General features: G+C 42.2%; 1 protein-coding gene across 1 annotated transcript in view; it reads right to left on the bottom strand.

Moving 5' to 3' along the window:
• The window catches only part of tgfbr3 (transforming growth factor, beta receptor III), a 75,366-nt gene that overhangs the window by 5,320 nt on the left and 45,787 nt on the right, over positions 1-24,259 (bottom strand). The window contains exons 5-14 of the mRNA XM_085773540.1: positions 17,430-17,613; positions 14,448-14,610; positions 13,783-13,930; positions 11,253-11,442; positions 10,733-10,986; positions 9,801-9,956; positions 7,841-7,996; positions 7,199-7,381; positions 4,463-4,747; positions 3,725-3,848 (exon numbers count right to left, since the gene is read on the bottom strand). Coding sequence (XP_085629666.1) covers positions 3,725-3,848; positions 4,463-4,747; positions 7,199-7,381; positions 7,841-7,996; positions 9,801-9,956; positions 10,733-10,986; positions 11,253-11,442; positions 13,783-13,930; positions 14,448-14,610; positions 17,430-17,613 — 1,843 coding nt within the window. The remainder of the gene's footprint in view (positions 1-3,724; positions 3,849-4,462; positions 4,748-7,198; positions 7,382-7,840; positions 7,997-9,800; positions 9,957-10,732; positions 10,987-11,252; positions 11,443-13,782; positions 13,931-14,447; positions 14,611-17,429; positions 17,614-24,259) is intronic.

Here is a 24,259-nt window from a genome sequence, read left to right as displayed (position 1 = left end):
CCAGAGGACGTCCTCTGTGCCACCCCCCTCGCCTTCCCCCTGTCCCCTCTGCTCCTGTGTTATCTGTCCAGTGTGGATTGTTTTGCTTTGAGTAGAGAGAGTAGCCAGTAATGACTCCAGCCACATGAGCTGAAGAGAGGGGGGAAAGCACGCTGAACTAAAAACATGTAACCTTGACTTGAAAGATGTTTATATGACTGCAGTTTAGGAACGTCCACGGTTATCAAATTGAAATCTCACTGCACCTTTTCAAATAATGCCTCGATGTCTGTGGGGAACAATACACTGTTCTGGGCGTCTGTCAGGTCTTGACTTATGTTCCCTACTTTAACAACCCCAGACAGAGCTCTAGAGGTTAAACTGATGACTTGTGTTTGTAGCTTTCAAGCTGTTGCCAGAGTCGAAGCAGCACTGATAACTGCATGACTGTCATTTGTTTATGTAAGTTGGCTTGCTCTGAGGAATGAATGAGCACTCCTGCGTAATGACTTGTGTTTTGTTCAACTCTGACCACTCATCATGGAGAGCAGAGACCACTAATGTCACCGCTGCGAGACACATACTGTACTATACTATCCATAACATGAGTTTGTCACTAAGGACTTGGATGAGCCTTCTCCTCAGTATATACTTTATAAAAAAATAATGTATGTGTGAACGCAGATAAGAACAAATTCTAATATAATAAATCATAAACTCATTTATAATATCTTTATCTAATGGCCACAATCTGTTGAGGTATTAATCTTAATTCATGTACTACAACTATAAACATCTTTTTTTTGAGGTTTAAAGTCATTTTTTAAGTTTTATGATCGTTTTAATAATAGAGGAAGACAAGGGATACATAGCCAATAAAAACATATGGAAACAAAAAACCTCAGCGTGCAGGTTTTAAGGTGGTGGATCGGAACAGATATTTATCACATTACTCAGCTACTTAGAAAGATAAGCTACCTGAGGTCAACACCTTCACGGTGTGTTTTATACATCACAGTTTCAACCTGCTCAGTATTTTGAATACAATAACCCTGAAATCAAATGTTTTCTTCCTCCTTTACTCACTGCAGACTAGAGAAATAGCACTTGCACCGGTGAAATGACCTGCACTGCCAACCTCTCAAATAAACGATACTGTTCAACTTTTCCTGAACGTTACCAGATCCATAAAAGAGGGATAAAATTTATTGATGTTGCGAAGCAGTAAATCTACTTTTGATGGTGGGGCTTTGAGGTTGTTATGTTTTTCCATGCACCAAGTTGGCCACAAGTGGTCCTCTTTGATTTGTAGATCAAGTTCAGCTCTTTGGGATGCCGTCCAGGGCAGAGCCGTGGCCCTTGAAAAGGCTGCTTGTTTTGTTTGCCATCCGAGCATAAGTGATGCCTTTGTTTTAGAAAACACTTTGAAATTGAGTTTTTTTCACTATATGGTTATTGCATATCTGAGTTCACTTAATCTCCTCCGTGGAAAATAACCCGGCCACAGTGGCACAGTGCTGTGGCAGTGCTCGCTGCAGCACATTCTGGATTATCTAAACTGGCTCATTTACTCATTACTGCAGATTTCATGGTCTCTCTTCAGCAATAGCTTAACTAATAACTTGTCTAACATGAACACTGGCACCGTTGTGCTAAAAATGACTGCATCCATAAGATATCTCTGCCCAGCAGTGAAATCCAAAGTCCAGTAAAAATGTAATAAACACACCCACTTGCATGTTTTCAGAGTAACTCCAACTGCTCCACTCTAAGGCTTGACCGATATCAGACTTTTGAATCTGTTACCGATATCAATATTTCAAGGTTAAGAGAATTTAAACTTTTTTGTTTCTGAGCTGAAACACAACATATACAGACATTTTGATAAAATCCTTCGAACTTGGATAAAGAATTGAGGCTGCAAATGCTCTGAGCTGCGAGTCCTGTCTTGTTCAACCCCCAGCTGGCAGGGTTCTTTGCTGTGTGTCTCTCTGTCCCTGCATTTCCTGCCAATCTTCACTGTCCAGTCAAATCAAGGAAACAAGCTTCTACCTCCTTGCACCGTGGATGTTTATCCTCCTAGTTGTCCATCTTGGTGTGGGCATAGTAAAGCTGGTAAAAAAATCTTAATACTCATTACTCACTCTTTCTAAAATCCCGACGGAGCCCCCACTCCACATCAGCACTTTGAAATGACTGATTAGTGATTACGCTACAGCAATGTCGTGTTATCTGCTGTTTAAACCGATACAATAAAACTGCAATGAGCTAAAATCGGCCGTGCTGATATATATATTGCTCGGGATTGAGCTCATGCCGATTAAAATGACGTGATTTCAAATTCATGAGTTTATAAAGTTGAGTCAGACTGACCACAGGTCCCCTGCTGGTGTCATTGCTCAGAGGGGATGCTGATTTGGCGGTCCTCTGGAGATTGGGCACTTATGATATCACCCCCATCTTAGTTTACGCACTGTAGGTCATAATCAGTGACATGTTGTGATGGTGAACTCGGGCCGTCCCTGCAGGCTGATCACACTCACAGCCCCGGAGATACAGAGCGTGAATGAGCGTGAGTGACTAACCGAGTCATGATGGAGGGCCTTTAGACTCTGGCTGGATTCCCAAAACCAGTGAGAGGAGAGGACCACCACTCCCCTCACACACATTACACACACACACTTTCTCTCTCTCCCCCTTCTCTAGTGGAAAGCGGAGGCCACAGTGAAGGTCCTAAGTGAAAACAACTGGAGCTCAATACTGTATGACTCTTCTTTTTCCACCTCAGCGTGGACTGGTCCAGAGCAACTGAACTGGGCCTCAGCGTGAGCACACTCCCCTTTACTGCCGGCAAACCACATGCTAGCACGGACACACACAAATACACACACACTTGTGTACAGATGTTTAATGTAAACAGACACGCTTGCGCACACACCAAGTGTGCATACACACACACCTGCGTACACAATCACACAATACACACACACACACACACACACACACACACCACACTTAATGATGACCAGATGTGGGGAAGTGATGTGCAGTGTTTTGTGGTTTGGTGTAATCTCCAAGTATCAGACTGAGCTTTCCCCGGCTCCTTTGCCCTCTGACCGGCTTCTTTCTTTCTTTACACCAGGTTGTTTATCATACTCTCCATGCTCACACTCAAATAAAATCTCAAAACCCTACCCCTAACCCTAAGGGGGTGTAAAATAGGGGTGTGCCGAAAAATCGATTCACATAAGAATCGCAATTCTCATTTAATAACATTCAGAATCAATATAAAATGTCCCAAAATCGATTTAAAAAAATAAAAATATGAAACAAATCCGCTGGCTTTCCGCCTCCATTTCTTAGAATTTAAAAGGCAGCATGTTTAACTGCACTATTTTTTTTAATAAAGAGGCACATTGTGTTACTTAAGCAATATGTGATATTGCTTTTATTCAACAGTTTCAGCAGTTCAATCTAAGCATGGATAAATGATTAAAACTCAATAAATGTGAAAAAGACACTTTAGTCATTCTGTCTTGCAAAGCAGACTGGAGTAGATCGTGAAGATCCTTTGCACACCGATAGACTGAAGCAGAAATCATTATGAATCAAATCGTTTTGAATCGAAAATCGATTTTGAATCGAATCGTAGCCCCAAAAATCAGAATTGAATCTAATCGTGAGATCTTAAAAGATTCCCACCCCTAGTGTAAAATGTGTGTGTGTGTGTTTTCTTCCGACTGACCTGGGAAGTCTGTTGAACCAAAGCCATCTACAACAACCAGTGGCTTAGTACATGTCTTTTTGTTCATCATCAGCTTCATGATGTCATCCGCTTTGAGAGAGTCACAATCACTGGGCTGTATGCACTGTGTAAACAAAAAAACGAGAAATTTAATAACAGAGAACAAACATGACTTTATAAAAGGAAATCACTTTCTGCAATTTTCTACCGAAACGGTTTTGCAAAAACAACATCAACCATTTGCATTTTTTAAGTAAATTCCTTCTGTCATACCTGACCAAAAGTATCAACTTGGAAATGAAACAAAATTACTATTTAATTAGCCTCAATTATCGAAGCATAACTACTGTATTAGCTTCACAAGCACAATTCAGCTTCAGGCCACTAGTCCATCATTTTTTCAGGTGAAAAGAGGTAGAGTGGAGGAAAGCATTTGCAAGAGTCTGTATGAGTTGGACAGATACCAGAGTTAGTGAAAAAAGAAAATGATGGTTAAGACGGATGCTTATTTTGTTCTGCAGCTTGATACTTGGCAAACCTTACCTCGACCCATGTTTCCTGCCTAGCTTTGGGTGCAAACTTGTTGCTGCTCGGCCAGAGTAAAGGTGCTTTGCTACAACACTGAGTTCCTCTCAAACAAACTCAGTTAATACTGTACGGCCCTGGAGGGACTATATCAACCCAGGTGGCTTGCACAGTAAAATCATTAAACATGCAAAAGAAAACGATGCTACATACCGTCGGTAGTCTATGGTTGATGTGAGCTCTCTTAGAGCACAGTGTCATCTCACAGTGCAGGAATAGCAGGGACATGTTCATCTTTGAGTTGAAGATGAAGCTGAAACTTTTCCTATGTGTGTGAAGGATAGGGAAGGCCATCTGAGGAATTTTGACAGTGTCATCCGTGGGGCAGACTGTCTCAATGAGAGTGTAGTTTGAGGCCACGCTGGGGTTGGAGTTGGAAGAAATGAAGCACGATATGATGGTGAAGCCCAGATCTGGATCTGATGCGGCTGATGTGACCTGAAGAGAGAGAGAGAGAGGAAAACATTTATTCCTCAAATACAAAGATAGTCAAGACAGTCCTCTTCATGGACTGAAAACTGCAATCCTGGGTTTGTTTCTTTTTAGACCACACTCACTGCTCATAACTTTAGTTTACACACAATACTTTCATTTAACACCCACCTCAGGATCCCATATTCACAAACCCATTGTTTTTACTAAGTCAACACAGTAATGATCAGTTGGGAAAAATCTCTGGGAGAGTAAGTAGATATTTTGTGGTAATTTGCTGTTTCACCGCAAGTTTATGAGACAGCGCCCACATATCTGTCTGTAAAGATGATTCTACAGGATATAATGAGCTTAGCTTGGTATAAAGACTTGAAGCAGAGGGAACCAACCAGTCAACTAGACTCTTGGAAGTCACTGCTCCTGGCCAAGATGTAGTCTGGCAAATAAACCACACAAAATCACAACTTGTTGTTTTAACAGTCAGATTTTTGTACAGATTAAAGTCCAACTGAAATCACATTTGTCATCTTGTTTTTTTATGTAGGCTATAATTAATAGGTTTTTCTAATTAAAAGGAAGAAAAGAGGTCTGTGTGCTCCTTGATGGACAGCAGCTGGCGGGCTGCCAGAGTATCAGTGCAAGGTCAGTTTCACTGTAATGAGAGATGTCTGCTGTAGCCTGTATGTCATTGGCAGACGACATGCTGGATAGCCAAACAGTATTCTGTCAAATTAATGAACAGTTAGAGGCGCGGTCATGAAACCAGATAATATAAAATGTAAATTTCCAATTTTTTCCCCCAAAAGACAGAGCCAGGCTAACTTTACTGAATGCTTCCAGTCTTATGCTAAGCTAAGCTAAGCTAATCACACCCTGGGTTTAGCCTAACAGCTTGAGAGTGGCATCTGTCTCCACTTGAAACTCTCAGTGAGAAAATCAATGAGCTAATTTCTCAAAAAGCATAAATGTTCCTATTCAAAAAAACTAAAACAGACAAACCCAGTTCCCCTCTGCCTTTTGCCTTTTTTTCACTGTTTTGATTCCACTTTAATATTCACTTCAACCATGTTTCCAAAGCAGGAGAAAACAGCTAACAAACAATAAAAATAGCTACAGTAACGACCAAGAAAAACGGTTTTGTACCTGTCAACACATAAGTAAGCAAACAACAGACAGACAAAGTTAGCTGGCTAACACAGAGGAGCTTTCACCTGCTAAATAACCAAATATTTTTCTCAAGAGTTGGTGGAACAAACAAACTGCTGAGAGACGTAATAACAGACTGAACAACACACAAGTCCACATGGATTCTAATGCTGCTCTGTGTCTTGCTTGCTAACACATGTTACAATAATAATTTAAGCAGCTTTTAATGTAGCCTACAGTTGCTTATACTACAAATTTCAGGAAAATATGACATAAGGAATAGACCCCAAAAAGTAAAGTGATAACTGATTCAGTCATAAACTACAGGAAAGACTTCATATTCGCCCCTGAACCATTTGTCAAAATCTAGCTGCCACTGTGAGTGTCTGGAAACCACAGCGAGGACCACCACCTTGATACTGACACAAGACAGAGACTTAAACAAATTTCTTCAAGTAGTATTTCAGTCCCAGTTAGGATGGTAGTAACATCTTTCCACACATAACCACAAGACAGTCCCCTGAGTTATTATCCCTCCTCCTTACTCCTTTTTCCTTTCCTCTTTTTTCTTTTGGATTGTCAGTGGTATCCTCATGAGACAGGTCTTGGCCAGAGAGAAAAACTGACACAGATGCACAGAAATATTTAAATGCCGCAGATTTAGGCTTAAAATGTATTACAAAATGTAAGACTGATTACAACAAATGTGCACAACCGGAGAGAGGTATGTTTTGAACAAACAAAAAACCTCTCCATGAGCATCAAAGCGCACCTCGGGACCTTTTGGCCGTAGCCTCAGGTCAGGTCTCAGCGCAGTGTGAGTTCTGAGGAGAGGCTTACGCCATAGCCTCAGACACAGAAAACTCTTTGTAACCTGCTGGCTCTGTGTCCACTCTGTCATCGAAGCATCTCCTGCTGATATCATCATAAATCATCTCTTCAAAGGAAACTCGCAGTGCAAGGCTTTGCCATCTCTTACATGGCCTCCATAATTGCTGTTGCAAAAAGGATTTTGAGCCAGACAGACACATACAGATACAATGAATGTGAGGGGTGAAAGTGAGTGTTAGCTTTTTAGCCTCAAACCAGACAAAATACAAATTGACCTTGTGGATGCCACACTAAGAGATCAAAGCAGGAAGAGCTAACATCCCAGACAGAGTACACACAGCTTCGTTTTTCTCTGCTTTTATGGAAGTCTCAATTTAGAGACAAAAACACAACTTAAATAGGACAACACAGCATTAATCATCAAACGACACACACATGACACTGAAATAATAACTCATATATTAGAAATGCAAAGCCCACCTCCACAAAGACTTGCTGATTTTGTGAAACGGTGTAGAAGGCCTGGCGTGAGGGGTTGCTGGACGGCTGTGTCTTCAGCTCCATGTCGAACGTCATGTTGTTGACCGGCTGCCTCTCTGGCCCCGGTACAATCCTGGGAATTATTTCGGAGGTTTCCTGGTTCTTTCTGTACGTGCAGTTGAACTAGGAGGGGAATGAGAGAAAAGCCAACACAAATATCAGCAGGGATCTGACATCGGATTCCATTGCTAAGCACCCTCAACCTACATGACTGTGTCTTAATGTTTGACTGCATCAAGATGGAGCAGAAAACAGGGCAGGAACCTAAGAGATACTGTATAAACAAGATCAATAAGTGGGAGACTAGGACTGGATGAGACAAAGGAAAAAGAAGTCAGCAGAGAGAAGAAGATGGAGACACTTCAAAATGGAAAATGTCAGGTCAAGTTCAGAAAACAGACATCATGGAAAGACAGTGAGATTTCAGGAGCCAGATGAGTCTTTACTAGCACCAAGGGACTCTGGGAAACTTTTTTTTTTCAATTTACCCAAAGATTTAGATGATTAGTGCTCATGGTCAACTTTCACAGAGCGATAAAGTACAGCGCTCACAAAGACATCACTATAAGTCCAGTGTCTTACCACTATGACAGACTGGGGCTCTGTGGGCTCAGTCATCGTCCTCCCGATCCCTAAATCCGCCAGGTCCTTCGGGAGCAACAGTTCTGTGTGCTCCATATCGTCATAATCCACCGGCCTGCCACTCCCATCCTTAGTCTCAGCTTGACTTATCAAGACCTGCGATCCACAGAGGAGTCTGTTAGTCACCAACATTGAGCCACGTGAAGTAGAGAGTGAAAGGAAAAAGTCATTTCCAGATTTTTTTTTTCTTAAACAAATCACAGTTGCACGTAGCATTGCTTCATTCAGGCAGAGATTTGAATCTTTGAGAGGGGTCGCCAAAGATTCTGTGACCAATGAGTTGGATTTAAAATGTGGGAATGTCCTGTGGCTCCAGCAGTGGGACCCACAGTGGACCAAAACAGAAAACATACTTTTAATTTCTCAGTAGAGCAGAGGCATGTCAGAGTGTGAGATGAGTACATGCAGCTTTAAGAAAATTCTAATCTAATGAGGTAAGAGGAAAGTAAGAGGAAAGTTTCAATGACACCAGGCCAGTGTTTTTGAGAAGTCTGCACCAAATGTTAGCTGACCTGCTGTTGGTGCCACTGCCGAACTAAATCAACAGGAGAAATAGCAGCCAAAACAGATTAACTCTGATGTGTGGGGACCTAGACAATGAAAATTAATCTCTTTTTGACCAGAGATCAGAGGTTATCCCTGCATCCAAGCGCCAACACAAAGGGTGACCTTGGACATGTTCTCCGGTTTTCAATCTGCACTGGACAGAAAATGTGTCGGTCCAATTTCAGCCACAAAAGATTTCACAAGGTCGGGCAGGAAGTGATTCATCCCTGCTTGTTAGAACAAACATGCTGAATGAATGCATTCCTTAATAATGAAGATAACTGGGGATGTCAGATGTGAGTGGTGAATCCTGTAAAAACACAAGTGTTAAGCAATACATAAAAAAATAACTAAAAGTTGAAGGAATTTCTTACACCTCCCTTTATCTCCCTTTTATACTCTCATCAACTAGAACGTATGAAACACAACACTGTGGTAATAGTGCATATATTTCTATTTTTCATTCATCCGCAAAAAGGGATAAAACGGGGACCGCCCAATAGCTATGTGCTTAGAGTGCATAACACATGGGCGTAAAAGCCCTGAGCAGCAAGTCCTTGGATCAAATCCATTTCAAGTTAATTTGCTTTATGTCACTCCCATACTCTCTCTCTTCATGTCTTTGTCAAATAAAGGCATGAAATGGGCAATAACTAACGAAGAATTAAACCGTGATGGCCATATTTGTACAAACAGGGTCTCAATGTCAAGCCTTTGATTGGCCATTTCCCATTGCAACAGCTGTGATGAAACACTGAGATAAATCAACATCAGTGTTTCTGTCCCTCCTTTTCAACAAGCTTCCATAATGATGGCTTTTTGCTGTTCCACAGCCTCCATGTTCTTGGTGAAGGAGTTTCCAAATGGAAAATGGAAGTTAGCTTGGTTAGCCTCCATGTTTTTGTAATACTTACAGTAGTCATTAGCAGCTCTCGCATGCTCACACTATGCAATGGAGGGGGCTTAGCAAACTTTAGCTTTCTCTCTTTCATGGTTTAGAGGCAGCAATGACAACTGATCTGGGAATCAAAACTCACATGAACAGGGAGTCTGATAACCTCAGCACTGAATCACATCACACAGCTTCATGGAGAAATCTCTGCTCAATCATACTGTGGATGGTCTTACCAGCTAACCACACAGGTTGTCCCAGCTGGTTAGCTGCCTGTGTGGCTCTTGAAATTGCAAATTATTTTTATTTTAAACAGCAAGAACATGGTCATCTGGAAGCAAAGATTCATGCACTATGAAGTTTGAATTTAAAAACACATTCATTATATCTATATTGTAAGCAAGGAGGAGCCTGTTGGCCCGACTACAAAACAACAATGTTAATGACAGGTATTATACTCACAGAGTTGATGTGGAGGGCCATAGGGCTACCCTGCATCGGATATACGGTGGTCTGACAGCCATTCGGAGGAGTTTCCAGTGTGTAGTGGGTGGCATTCACTGTTGCTTTGCATTTTGGGTCTTGGAGCGTGAGGTTCGCATGCAGAAACCCGTTCGCCTGAGGAAACGTCAAAAAATGGCAACATTGGACGACGATAAAAAACTTTCCTTTATTAACTGATTTTTAGAATAGTAAAAAAAAAGCGGTTATGTTAGACTTCAAGTTCCCAGGAATAAACAAATCCCACAAGGTGGTCTAGCTCCAGCCCCGGCTTCTCCTAATTACAGTCTATGCCAGTTTCCATTCTGTGATGTGGGCTGACTGAGCTGTCCCTGTGTACAGATGCCAAATGTTGGGAACAGTCCTACTTGCTTCAATGTCAGCCAGTGTATACCAGGCAGGGACACTGGCAAAAAACAGCACAACGGCAGCATTTTAAAATTCTACTTATTTCCATTAAGCTAAAAGTGACCATTAGATCTGTGTGTTTAGACAGTGTTTTCATTGTAATCACCACCACAGTAATATTACAGATGCCTGAGCACTTTTCAGAGAGTAACAACCTCATAACGTGGAGGTTTTTTATTTGGCATTTTCTAATCACAGTGCGGACGACAGTTATCCAACCTCTTAATTGGTCTAGACGCTGGTATTCTCTTTGGGTGTCCTCTGTGTTTGTTGTTTCAGTCTTTTTGTCAGACTTTGTCACATCATGTCTGTGTCGCATGAGAGAACTTGCAAAAAAGCTAAAATACCCAAAGGCGACATGATAGATCCAACTGAGAAATATTTAAATGCCCATCTTCAGTTTCAAATCACAATCATTAGTTTGAACTCTGCATGCTTCATGATTCATTATGGAGAACAAGAACATGGTCCTCCCGTCCACTCACCTGCAGACTCTCTTTGTCAATGCTGATCACCATCTTTGTGTCCTCACACCGCACACTGTGGCCAACGCTCAGGACGCCCTGCTGCTCTTCAGGCTCGGGTCGCGGCAGGAAGGACAGGCCATCAGACCCTGACGGGGGGAAGGGGAAGGGTAGACCTGAGCGCCGTGAAGCAGTCCCTGGCCTCGGATGAGGACTGGAGTTGCGCAGGATGGAGAGCTCTGGAGGGAACATGCTCTCCAGAGGATCCACCACATCTGGAAGTCACACATGGTGAGAGCGTCGTGAGGCTGGTTTTACAGGCAGGGAAATTACACAGGACTACCACTATAAACCATTTGTCAATTTCACGCTTGAGAAGTGTGTAATACTACTGTACTGTAGTCACAAACAAAATAGGAACAGCTGCAAGAATGCATCTCTGACATGTTGCATTGTACCTTGATTTTCAAGCATTATTCAGGTGAAGACACCATTTCTTTCCAAGTATAATGTAAAAAGAGTAGAACATTCTTGCATTTACCTGGCTCCCTGAGTCGGATATTGAAGTGGTTAGCCACAAGAGTGCTGGTGTAAGATGTGACTGGGCGGTAGTGGTGCTCCTCTGCCCACTGGATCAAGGCTTGTGAACCTGATGGTAAGTGCTGCTTGGGGGCTTTTGACACTTGCATCAGTCTCTCAGCATTTAAGCTAACACTCACTGTATCAGAGGCCTGTGGACAAGAAAACAATGTCTTAGTATGTGCTTTTATCAACAAAAAAAAAGAAGTCTTGCTTCTAGAAGACCAAACATCTACACAAAAGATACTGTATGATGTACTGTTCAGGAATTATCCAAGATATTGAACTTCAAGTTCAGTCCTGCACTTATGTTAGTGTCAAGAGTGAATCATGTGTCATGAGTGTGAGGTAATGGGCGTGTCACAGCTCGATCAATGCTGAGAAAACAACGTTAGTTTGCTCTTAAAATGTGCGTCCTGCCCTGCTGTATACCCTCCCTGTGAGAGGGAGGACTCACTCCCTCTCACAGCCAGTTCCCACACTTTCAAGTCTCTGGAGCTAAAACTGAGGAAAACCCAGTTTCTGACAGAAGTAGGGCCTCACTTTTACGAGGCTATCATATCACGTAAATAGTTAACCCTCTCTCCCAAACACTGGTTGCTCAAGCACAGCATCCTGTGTACCACTGTTGTCAAGTAAAAGTCAGGGCTTATTTTGTACATGTTCTGTTTAGACTGACCGTCCTTCAGTTATTTTGGTATCTTGGTAACATTTCTGGCAAAACATTTCTGAACTAAGAATATAGTAGCCTACATATTACAACACAAGCAGAGCTGTTGGTGGGCAGTTGAGTTTGTAGCATTAAAACTATTCACTGTGTTACTTGTGCTTGTTTATTGACATTCCTCTCACCATGTTGCTAGGCATTACCGGTGATAACATTAACGATAGTATTCCTACGATGATAACACTGAGTTGCTGATGTCTAGCATGTATAATCTTTATGTTTTAGCTTTGTACTGTTATCATGCTAACATTTGCATTGGCAGTTTTACAGGTAGTTGACCTGTTTGTGGCTTTAAATGAAAAGTCATATGGTCAAGTTATTGCAAGTTCCAGCCAGAGGAAACCAGGAAGAATGAAGATTTCATGGCAATCCATTCCATAGTTGTTGTGAAGTTAGTGACCAACACCAATTTCCTTCAAACATCTTCATACCATGAAAAATAATTAATTGAAAAAATAATGGATAGATTAATCAACAATGAAAATAACTGTTAGCGAGGAGCCTAATGTGCTGATCTGTGCTGTATGTAACCCAATAAATTAGAAACTTAGACTAGAAAACAAAGACGCTAGATTGTTGCATAAGGTCTAATGATTGACTGTGTATAAGGAAACACACAGTTACTGTTGCACACCTCCACCAGAGGCTCTGCCATCCACTTTTACTGTTCTTTAAGTTTCACAGGTCACTCACACACCCTGACTGACATACTGTACAGCGGTGACCAGGGCAGCTGTGTAAACATCCTACTCCTGGTAAAAAAGCGCTGTGTCATGGCTACGGCTCCCCTGTAGGAGTATCAGCATTACACACCGAGGAAACACAGAAACTCCTGCACACGTCCACTGAAATCAGCACAGGGGCCGACGGAGCCGAGAGGCAACACACAAGACAACACTAAATTGGTGGGTAGCATGAGTCAGCCAGAGTAAATACCAAATGTCATCCGACTCAGCACATATGAAACGCTTCGGGAAATGTAAAATATTGGTTTCTTTCCATTTGTACTGCATTGAATTTTTTTTGTTCCAGGAACATGGTTTAAAATTCCAACCCAGGAGCAATCATGGTGGTTGGACGACTGCCAGTTGCCTATCAACATGATCTACAGTTAAACTATTCTTCCAAAGTGTACATAGGTGTCATATTCTTATAGCTCCTAAGGGTCCTGGGAGAGTTGAGTTACAGTAATGAAGATTTAATATCAAAACTGTATACTCACGTTCAGCCTTGATATGTATGAAACCATTTTTCAACTGGCACTGTGATATATCATTGTAATTAGCCAGGGTTTATCTTTCGTGGGTGGCGAGGAGGTCCTAACAGCTCGCTAGCGTAACAAAGGGCCTAAAGGAGCGATGCTCATAATTCACATTGTGACCGATGGGGAAGCACGTCAGACTTTATGCACAGCTGAAGTGCTGCTGTGGCCCTCCCGGCTCTGAAACTATGTGATGCCCCCGCCGCTCCGCTCCTCCTGCCTCTGGCTTTCTGAATGCGATGACAGTCCCTGGAGCTGCCGTGATGAAATTTCACAGTTCATCCTAACCTGTTATCCCCCACTCTCTTGTGCAGCTTAGGGAACAGCGCCAATTCAACACACATTCACCGTATAACAAGTTCCATGGGTCACCGGTGCAAAGTGATGACATTTCTGACTGCGACATGACTGTGATGTGTGATAAGACCCTATCAAATCTCAGTGGTGGAGTAAGAAATGGCCAAAATGGAAAAGCTTTCATGTGTTGTGATGCTGCCAGCTTACCACCACAGTCAGCTTGCCAATCACCCGGTGGGCCTTGATGACCCAGTTGACAGACTTGGCGCACTTGAGCAGCAAGACGACATCTTTGTACAGGGGGCCATCGTCCTCCAGAGGCTGCAGATCCACTATGACGTCCACCTGGAAAGCACTGCAGAAATCGAGAAAAGGGGGGAGCAAGGGGGAGAGAAGGGAGAAGGAGAGAGAGGGAGAGAGAGAGAGAGAAAAAGAAGAATTTTGGATGGTTGGGTCGACATTGTGTTATCGTGCCTCCTGTGTCTGGCCAACTAATTAAAAAGCTGGATGTGTTCCCAGAAAAAGAGCAGACATATGCACTACAGACCAGATAGCACAAGAGTGAGATACAGCGCAGCAAGCTACCAACACATTCCCAGATCTGTGGTCTTTTGGGTGAACAGAATAATCACTCCACTGGGGGAGTGAGGAGATTATCTGGCAACCTGGAGTTTCAGACCCAGTTTTGAAATATCTTTCTCAAAAGAACACGACTACGTGAAAAGCAACGCCCCCCCCCTCTCCACCCCCCCACTGCCTTCATGTTAGTTCCCATCCAACACAAACTCCACTGAGATTAGTGAGAGCATTTTGACCTCAAAAATAAACTATGACAACATGTATTCTTGGCTTTGGCTGCTTTGGCTGTTCACCTGCTGGAGTTGGGGGCCTGGAGCTCGATGATGTGGACCTCTTGGTCTTTGTCTTGTCCTGAGAGGACGCAACCCTTTGATGTCTCCGGCTCCACGTAGCTGCCCAAGTAGTTCAGAGACAGGAACTTGGTGTCAATCCTGCAGGTGTCAGAAAACAGCGGATCTGAAAGTAGAGAGATGTTTGTGTTACTGCTCAGTGGGTTCGGTAAAAGCTATTCTGATCTCCCAAAGGAGAAAAAAAGGTCCATCTAGGTGTCGGGGTCTGAGGTCAGCCACAGAGCAGCACCCCCCATGTTTCTGAGAGGATTTCAGTGTCCTGCTCACTGGGACTCCAGTAGGGTGGATGTTTGCTTTGACTGAGCCATTCCAGCTGAAGAACAGCTTCCCTGTAACCCTGCAGCTGGTATTCCCATTGTCTCTCATCCAAAATGCACCGCTAACAAGGACAAGCCTTTTCTTCCTTTCTTGGACGACACGCTCTGGTTGGCATGACCCATCTTCCTGTCAGCCTATCAACAGGGAAATTTCTCTTTTCATTTTACGTGGGAAAGCTAATCCAGATATTTTATCAGAAAACCCTCACAATAACAGGACAATAATATTCATAAACATACCTTAATCAAACCTTCTAGTGTTTGTTCCTTCACTTTCACAACTGTTCGAAAATTCATTAATGGCTAAGAGGGTATACCTTCAGAACATAAAAAGTCAAACTCCTTCTTAGCTCATGAAGAAAATACGAGACAGATGCTTCCTTATTTGGCAAACAGAGCCTCGGACAAAGTGTAAACTGAAGGTTGGCACCTTCCTCTCCGGAACTGTTGTGGCACTTTTTAAGAGCTGAGGGGAGAGATGGAGTACAGCCCTGGGTAGGAAGCAAAGTGAGAATCTGTCCATCTTCATGAAACACTACTGAAGATGTGAAGGAGTGGAAATCTACAGCTCCTTGCTTGAAGTAAACATCATGGCAGCCTGGGCTTTTGCCAAAACCACAGCCCCTTAATGACACAAGCCAAAAGCTTGAAGGCTGAGCAACCACTCTGCTCTCCACAGCAACCAATAACATAAAGAGAGAACTTATCACCAGAAGTAGTGGAGCCGTTATGTCTCTCCAGGCATGAGCTTTGCTTTATTTCCATGTAGTGAAAGATGCTCATTAAAACCATGTCCTGTCTGAGAAGCTGACGCACCGTGCAGTTGGACATGCCGTCTGTTCACCGTGTGGACCAGCCAGTACAGAATAAAGATTTGAAAGCCCACAGCTCAAACATGCATGAAGATCAATCACAGCCTCCCCTGAGAATCAACCCTGGTGATTCTTCACTTCAGACTCCTCATCCTTCCTTATCATTGGAAAAAATGGACAGACTTGATTTATCCCCTGCTTACCTCAGCTTTTTTCCACTGACATCTGGTCAGCGTACTATGTATTCCCTCCACAAGAGGACACGCTGTTGGTTCTATTTCATTACTATTAAATTATTAAATTTACAAAAGTAATGCATGAGGTGAATCTGTGACAACCACATTGCAAAGAATCAAATGGATTGGAGGAATCAACTGGTAAGATCTTAATATCCTCATTCCAAAGTCTTCAAGTTTCAATTTATGATTTTCATAAAATCAAAGCCTCTTTTTGCTTCTTTTTATAGTTTGATTTTTTTTTAGCAATAGTCTTTTAATGTATTTACTGTCTGTTACTATCTCTCCACATTGTAGTTTTCTGTCAGCAATTTTATCTCATGAATAACGGCCTCACTGTTTCACTGTCTTGCAGCTGCATCAGTGCTGTGTTAAAGACATTGCTCATGCAGACCTTCCAGTTGCTACTGCAGCTAGATCACATTAAAAGTGGTGAACTGGTGAAACCCAGGGTGTCTTTTATTTCAAAGCAGTTACAGGAAATTTTACTGCAGGCAGCAAATGTTCAAAAGATGCATCAATACATCAAAACATAGTTATCAGATTACTGTTGCTTATGGCATAATGGAAAAAGGCCTCCTTTATTAAAACTATGCATGATTGTTGTATAACTGCACTGTAAAGAGATGGACAAGCTGCTCCTCTGTTCTAATACTGACAAATAAGTCGGATGACTGTTGCCATATTAACCAGGACTTAAATCTTGTTAATTTATAGTCTTGAAAGATTAGAAAGTTATACAAAAATATATGAAAAATAAGAATACAATGCCAAACATATCCATCCTGATGAGCTTGTATGTGACTAGTTGTGTTAATTTATGCATTAGTTTACTTAATAAGTAGGCCACTACATGCAGCAAGATGCTCCAAAATCTTCCTGTAACAGCCCTATGGGAATCAGTGGTTCAACAATGACGTTTCTAACAAGTTCAATCTGAAGTCATCACAAGAACGAGTTAATATGGGATGCCACAGTTATTTTCATTATTGCTTCATCTGCAAGCTATTTGTCAAATAGTTTTGTCTGTATAATAACAAAGTCACATTTTCTTTAAATTCTTCAAATTGTTTGATTCATCTGGATCAAAAGACAGTGATAGTTCACTATCAACAGCTACAACTCTTCAAATCAAAAAGACTTGAGACTTGTTAATCCATTAATCAATAAATCAACGAATTGCTTCAGTTCAAAAGATCATGAAGCCAAAGAGTTTTTGTATGTATTTGTTTATATAGTGAAAATAAAAAATCAACTGTGTACTGAAGATAGCAATCTTACATGTCATGTGATTTGGTCAAGTACACTATCCGTGCACTTTCTTTATTCTTTATTTTGGCCACAACTCAGAATTACCACAGATAGCCTGTTTAGATAGTGTGAAAGGGTAAATGCCTGTTGAGGGAAGGAAATTCTTTCAGCAGAACACGGCATGTAAACCTCTAGCCAGGGCTCAAACACAAAAGCTAAGCAAAGTTGTGGGAGCTGAAGGGGAATAAGGAGGTGGTGCCTTGGGGGCTTAGAGCTATGTTTGGGAATTTCGGGGATCCAGCACCATACCTTCTCCGACTTTGATGTAGATTTCTTGAGTCATCCTGAGCTCACAGAAAGAGGTGACTGCCCTGTACTTCTTCTGGGCCCAGCTGAGGAGGTGCTCGTTGCCGTGGGGAAAGGTCTCCTTCTGGATCTGGCAGGAAAGGGAGAAGTTTCCCGGCTGAAAGTGGACCTCTGAGCCCTCTGATACCTGGAGGAGGAGAAAAGGCAGGAGTGTTAGAGGACAAAAGAAGGCTGTGATAAACTCTTATCTCAGTTCTATGCAATGTGATAGTGAATACAGAAATACAGCATGTTTTCTTCTGTCTATTCCATTTCAGTTATCTGTGTGAGTAAAAAATATTAGAGAGGGAGGAATCGTAGTCGGCTGCACAGAACAAAGATCAAATAATTTAAGCGCAACTTTTCAAGATTGTATTTCTTTGATAATGATGTGCACATAAAAGTCATCTCCGCCACACTCATCTTTGTTTTACACATACAATTTGAACCTGTGAAATGAAGAACCTGCAGGCAGAGTGAAAAAAAAGAAACATCTCAGCCTTTCCAAAATTAAACCTGCTCTCTAAACATTGGTAAAAAACCTATCCTTCACACTCCATCCCAACAGTTATTTCAAAGCTTCTACAAATATGCTCAGCGTATTTTTACACATGTTCCCCTACACAATAAGGTGTCTGGTTTCCAGTGTTTATACAGTGTGCTGCGTCGCACTGTGCGTCATCACAAATGTGTATCATATGCCTGTCTTCAAAATGGCCAAAGGAGGACAAAAACACGTGGCAAAGACAGCAGAACAGTAGGTGGTCACTCAGGCAGGATTGTTAAAGCCACACGCTGCTACTCCTGGTGGGTAAGCCTCTTTTATAAAAACATATCATGAAGCCATTCAGACATTTTCCGAGGACATTAACCGACTTGGTACCTAAACCGCTGCCCCCGGTCCCAGCTCTTTGGGATTGCTACAGATCACTACAGTGATGCTATTGGTGGTTTATGTGCTGAATCCAGCTGTAAATTTTAAAAGAACAACACAGAAATCAGGGAGAAGTCTCAACTCTATGGAGGACGAATACGTGCTGATTTGAGTTTGACAGGGAGAAGTGTATTTAGGAGGGACCACCCCTTTGGCACTTAATGGAGCTCAGCCCATATGCTTCATTTCAGAGAGATAAACATCCACATGTGCTGAAAACCTACCGAACAACCAAATGAGTCCAAGCGCTCGGTCTAGACAGCCTACCTCATTTTATTTCCATGCTTGTTTTCTTTCTCCCAAGGTATCCTATCTGTATGCGTGAACTGAGACACTGCTGGAACACTTAATTCAAAATATTAAATCCATGTCGATCCGAGAGGAATACGTACGGCCACTTGTTCGTGATGATGTTATGAAGTTGTCCTAAAATTGCAATCATGCTTTAATGATAATAGAATAACATCCCTTTAGGGTGTTTAGGTATTTCAGACATAACTATTCAAATCCCTTCATGTGCAACATCTGCCTGACCTCTGGAAGCTCCTCTCCATGTTCCTGGCATTGTCACCAGAGGCAATAAATACTGAGGCAGGAGAGACGGACTCTATCGAAGAACTGATGCTGATTTTTTATTTTTAGTGCGTTTATCATGATGAGAGGGAGCATTGAGAAAAAAGATGGCAGAGTGGAGAGAAGTGGTGCCCTGAGCCGATGAGGAGGGGCCGGGGTGTCTTTGCTAACCCTGCCAAGTTCAGCAGAGTTTATCAGTTTAATTGCGGGAATACGACTGTAATTAGTCGCAAAGAATTAGAGGGGGAAAGCCTGAAAGCCAAATTAGCTCCAGGCCTTGCAGAGCTCTGAAAACCTCAGGAATTTGAAACAGGGAAGTGAGGGACCCACTCTGGGCTTTAACAAACTCTCTCTCTCTCTCTCTCCCTCTCTCTCCACCCCCACCACTGTATGCCCAGTTGACAGACCAAAATGACTTTAAGTGCTGGAAAGCAAAGCGCAATTTCAGTCACGGTCTTAAATAGAATATATAAATATAAATATACTATGCTGCAAGCTTTTTACATAAGCTGTCACTCAATGTTGTTACTTTTGTAGCTAATTCGCTCACATGAGCCAACCACTGCAATCATGAAAAAAAAAAGATTTATTCATGTCCTTTATTCTCACATCAACAACTTCTACAAAAAAAACCATCAACAAGATCTTTATGTTGCATTCATGTTGGTCTTATGACCAATCAGTGATGCAATGCAAAAAGCTTGTATGTCTATGTGCTGTAATGTTCTACTGAGCTGCAAGAAGCAGCCCTCTGCCAAGTAAAGCCCGGCCTCTCTATATGAAAACATAGCTCATCTCTTATTAACAATCTGTTGTTGTTATTGCCAGAAACAGCCTGATGGACCTTGTAATGTGTTTGGAAGTTAAGAAACATGAAAACTGGATATTACCTTGACTTAAGAGGAATTTCTCAGACTTGGCAGGTGAGATCAAACAAAGAATGCAGAGGAGGGGTTAGCCGAGCTGCATACGCTACCATGGGAACTGAAACTCGTGCTTTCATGTTTGTAATGATGTAGTCGAGTTTGTAACGGTATTTGCAGTGACACATGTCGCTTGATTTTCTGTTCTATATAATGTGCGTTAGCTACAGAAAACATACATCATATAGGTTTAATGTAAAAACTATAATGCACTTAAATTGTAAATTGTTAAATAACCTTTTCTTCATCATCCGTTAAGATTAAAGAACAACTTCTAGTAGAATATATTCTAACGGTATATCCCCCACCCTTTCTGCTTGTAAGCGTCGACATATTATAGCCATATGTGAAGCAAAAAGGAGAATGCATGCCAAATGTTTGAGATCAATTATCATAGAGCTGTAATCCTCCACTGCATTCTCTCAGGGCAACACCCTCAGCCGGGGAAATCAGGAATGGCTGTTTGGAAATTAAGAGGTGTTGCAAACAGAGGAGGGTGATGGAAAGTGCAGAAAGGCTTGATGAATGATATGAGCATGCAATAGCTCTCTGGTGATATTAATGTGATAAACGCTTTGGTGGCTGATTTGATCTTCTCTCTTTTGATGAGATAGAGGGAACTAATCACGCTGCTCGCTGCAGATGTGCATGTGTTCCTGTGAACTGGCAGACTCTGTTGTGGAGAAAACAATACCATATGTCTCAGCGCCACTCTGGAGCGTTCCTCTGCCATTCCCGTCTCCAAATAAAAACCAATCGCGGCTGCCCATGGTTTCCATTAACAATTACACCGAGGAGAGTGCTCGTGCGTGTGTGGGACAGAAAAAGAGCTCATACTATACTACGAGCCTTCGACTAATGAAAGAAATACAGGAGTGAGAAGGCAACGCTTGGCAAACAAACAATAGGCAACTGAGGCCAAGAGCAAAACTTTACAGTGTTGTTCCATCAAGAGTCATAAAACATTTGGTCCAGATCAAGCCTTTCAAGCAGAGATGCAATGCAACCCCTCCTCCTCCTCCCCCAAAACCCCCCAAAGAAACATATACATCTGGCCACAAAGTCAACACAGCACACACTGCACATGTGTATCACTTTAAATGCCTGTGTCCCTTGGTAAAATAAAATTTGGCCTCATTTCAATGTTCATATTTCCTATCATTTTGGACCCGTGGTGATTCCTGCCTTCTGCTGATTGACAAGGAGTACTGCAAGGAACATGTTTTACAACAAAAGTCTGGCATTTTTAAAGCCAACCAGGTCCAGCGGCCAACAGCAACAGTGTGCTCAGCGTCTCTGAAGCTTTTCCAGGCAGCCCATCTGTGTCCGCGGAGCCCAGAGCACTGGGACCAGGAAACAAGGACTGGCAGGCCTGATTCAGAGTCCAATTAGCCCCTGGAAACAGCCTCTCCAGTGGAAAGGCAGAGTGAGGGAGGTCTGGCAAAAGGGGTTTCTGTTGTGAAGTGTTAAGCCCCGAACCAGTTCCTCATGACTCTGTTACTCTACACCCTCACCACAACATCTCATCTCCACCTGAGAGCTACTGATGAGAACATGCAGGAATTGGTTGGACCTCCTTCCGCCCACACTTCTGTGATGATGACATGAGAAAACTTTTTATGTCTGATTTAAGTTTTGAATCCAACTGACAGTTTTCTAAACCCCACCCAAAAAACGATTTACCAATCATGGCATAGCAACCCCTAACTTAATATAATACATCCATGGTACAGCCCTGCAAGGCTTGCCAAGCTTCAGATTACACCATATGTTGGAGTGGTTCGTATAGGGATGTGGTAACTACAACACTCAGCACTTGAAGAGTTCGGAGGGTGGTGTCCTTTATTTTAGCCGTTCGAAAAAAACAGATAGAGAGGAGTGTAGGGAATGGGATAGTTCAACGTTTTGGCAAATTGGCCCATTGCCATAATCCCTATAGTCATAGCAGTAGGTTTGTTACCTTTAATTGTCGGTGCAAGCTATTTTTAGAACGGTGGAGCAGAGCCGTGAGCTGCTCAGAGCTACGCTACAGAGGCTAATGGGATTTCTTGGTTTCCCTCATCAAACTCATCAAATACACAATCCAACAACTCTAAAACGCTCTGGTGGACAAGTTGTGACCTGCACATTCACCACGCTATGAGATAATAACAGAGAGTTGTTTTAGAGGTAAATTCATGCAAAACCGCTGATGCGCGTTGCCTTCAGGGACAGTTTTTTCAGCAAGCAGTCTCTGCGTTTGCCTCGAAAACAACTCCGTCTGGTAATATAACGTTCCGTTATTATCTCATAGCGTGGTGAATGTGCAGGTCACCACTTATCCACCAAAGCGTTTTGGAGTAGTTGGATTGTGTATTTGATGAGTTTGATGAGTTTGATAGCTGTCACTATCTCAATAATTACTTACTCTTATTTATCTTAATAATGCAGCATTATTTCTAAAGTCAAAGGGCATGCAATTCACATCAGTCAGTAGGTAATCTGTGGGACTGTGGGTTTAGATGGTACTTGAAAAAAACCTCACTTATATCACCTCCACTGTGGTATATTGAACCACAGGATCAATTGTTTCGAAAATGAAAAGATTTTTACGCATGTTATGTGCTGCGTGAGAACAGAGAGTTCCACCAGCATAGCAACAGTCACCAAGCTGGGTCCTACTTTGCAAAATGTTCATGTGCAATTTGCTCAAGTTTTATGAACAGAGGGAATCCTAACCGTTTACAAAAAAAAAAAAAAAAAAGGCTGACAATTGTTCTTCCCGCAGGATGTTGTGTTTGAGTTTTGTGGCATGTTAAGTGTCGTGTCACAGTGGAGAGAACTTGAGAAGACGAGCGGCGTCTGGGAATCCTCTGAGTTACAGCTATGTGCAGTCAGGCTGGTGGATAAGATACCAAGAGCTTGAACTGCCAGAAGACTCTGTGCTGTCACTCAAACACAAAAAATACTTAACACCTAATTCAGTAGGGGCCCCGGCAGTCAGTCAAAGCCATTAGCACAGCTTTGTATGACTGCAGGGGTCTCCTTCTCTACTGTTAAGATTCCCTTTATCTCCCCTCACCCCACTTGAAAAAAAAACGTAGGATGAAGACAGAAAGCTAATATCTCAATTTCAGAAAAGATAAGATGTTTTTATATCCAGTCAGATGAAAAAAGTGTAGCATGAAAACTACTGTAAATGAATCCAATACACATTCCTCATGTATCTTATCATTTCAATTCAGAGCAGCATATCAAATCTGCACACTGTGGAAAAGCACTGATGTCGAACATCATCACACATACAGCAACAGCTCCGCCTGGACTGCGACTTTTAATGATGCTTGTCAGCTGCTTTCTGTCTGCCATCGCTGACAATGGGGGAGACATTTACTGTGATGCTGACCTGCTGGTCTCTCCAGAAACGGCCATCTGACTGGCTACACATTATCGCAGCGAAGGGAAATACAAGCAGGCCACATGCACATGCGTCATAATTTCTGTTGACATGAGAACATTTCCATTACGGGAAAATAATAATTAAAAGAGCTTCTGGCAAGCAGGCCTCATATGTTGAACATTTCTCTGAAAGCTATCATCTTGCTCACGCACAAGAAAATTATAAAAAGATTTTTTGTTCACTCCACAGTTCACCTCACGTATTGGTTATTTGATTATGGAGCAACCTCGAAATGTCTTAAAGGGCAAAGGGTTTTGTTAATGACCACAGATTTTGATTGACTGATTGATTATACTTTATTTATCCCCGAGGGGAAATTAGTTTTCTAAGTTTCTCTAAGAATTCTCTTAAAGGAAGTGTATTTGGATGCAACATGGCAAAAAAATACCCACTTCACAATGCATATTAAAACATTTAAAGGCCCCATGGCATGAAAATGTGATTTTGGTTATTTTTTCGTGCTTGGGGAGGTCTCTGGGCCACGTATATACTGCCCCATGCATCAAACTGGTCATAAACGGAGAAACACACACCGCCCATTTGTAGGAACATTCTCTTTAAGACGAGCAGATAGCACTTCCTCCTTTCTGTGATGTCACACACAAGGTAACTCCGCCCACCGTGACCAGTTGTTTTTTTTTTTTTCAATTTTTATGAATGCAGCTTAGGTTTCAGTTACTTGCCTGTGATTGGCCCGACCAATGCCACTCAAAAACAGTGAGCCAATCAGAGGAGAGGTTCTCATTCTCTCTTCTGATTGGCCAAATGACCTGTGCCTGCTAGAGCTCCAGAAAGAGGCAACAGAAAGGGGCAGTATAAACAATATTAAGCAGATCACAGGTACTCAAAACCAATGATACATCTTGTTAGGGATATCAGCAGGTAAATAAACCCAGAGAAAGGTGCACAGCATGGGGCCTTTAAG

Source organism: Trachurus japonicus, chromosome 4 (assembly GCF_045865225.1).
Source record: "Trachurus japonicus isolate A0001 chromosome 4, Traja_1.0".
Lineage (NCBI taxonomy): Eukaryota > Metazoa > Chordata > Actinopteri > Carangiformes > Carangidae > Trachurus > Trachurus japonicus.
This window is presented reverse-complemented; position numbering and strand designations above follow the sequence as displayed.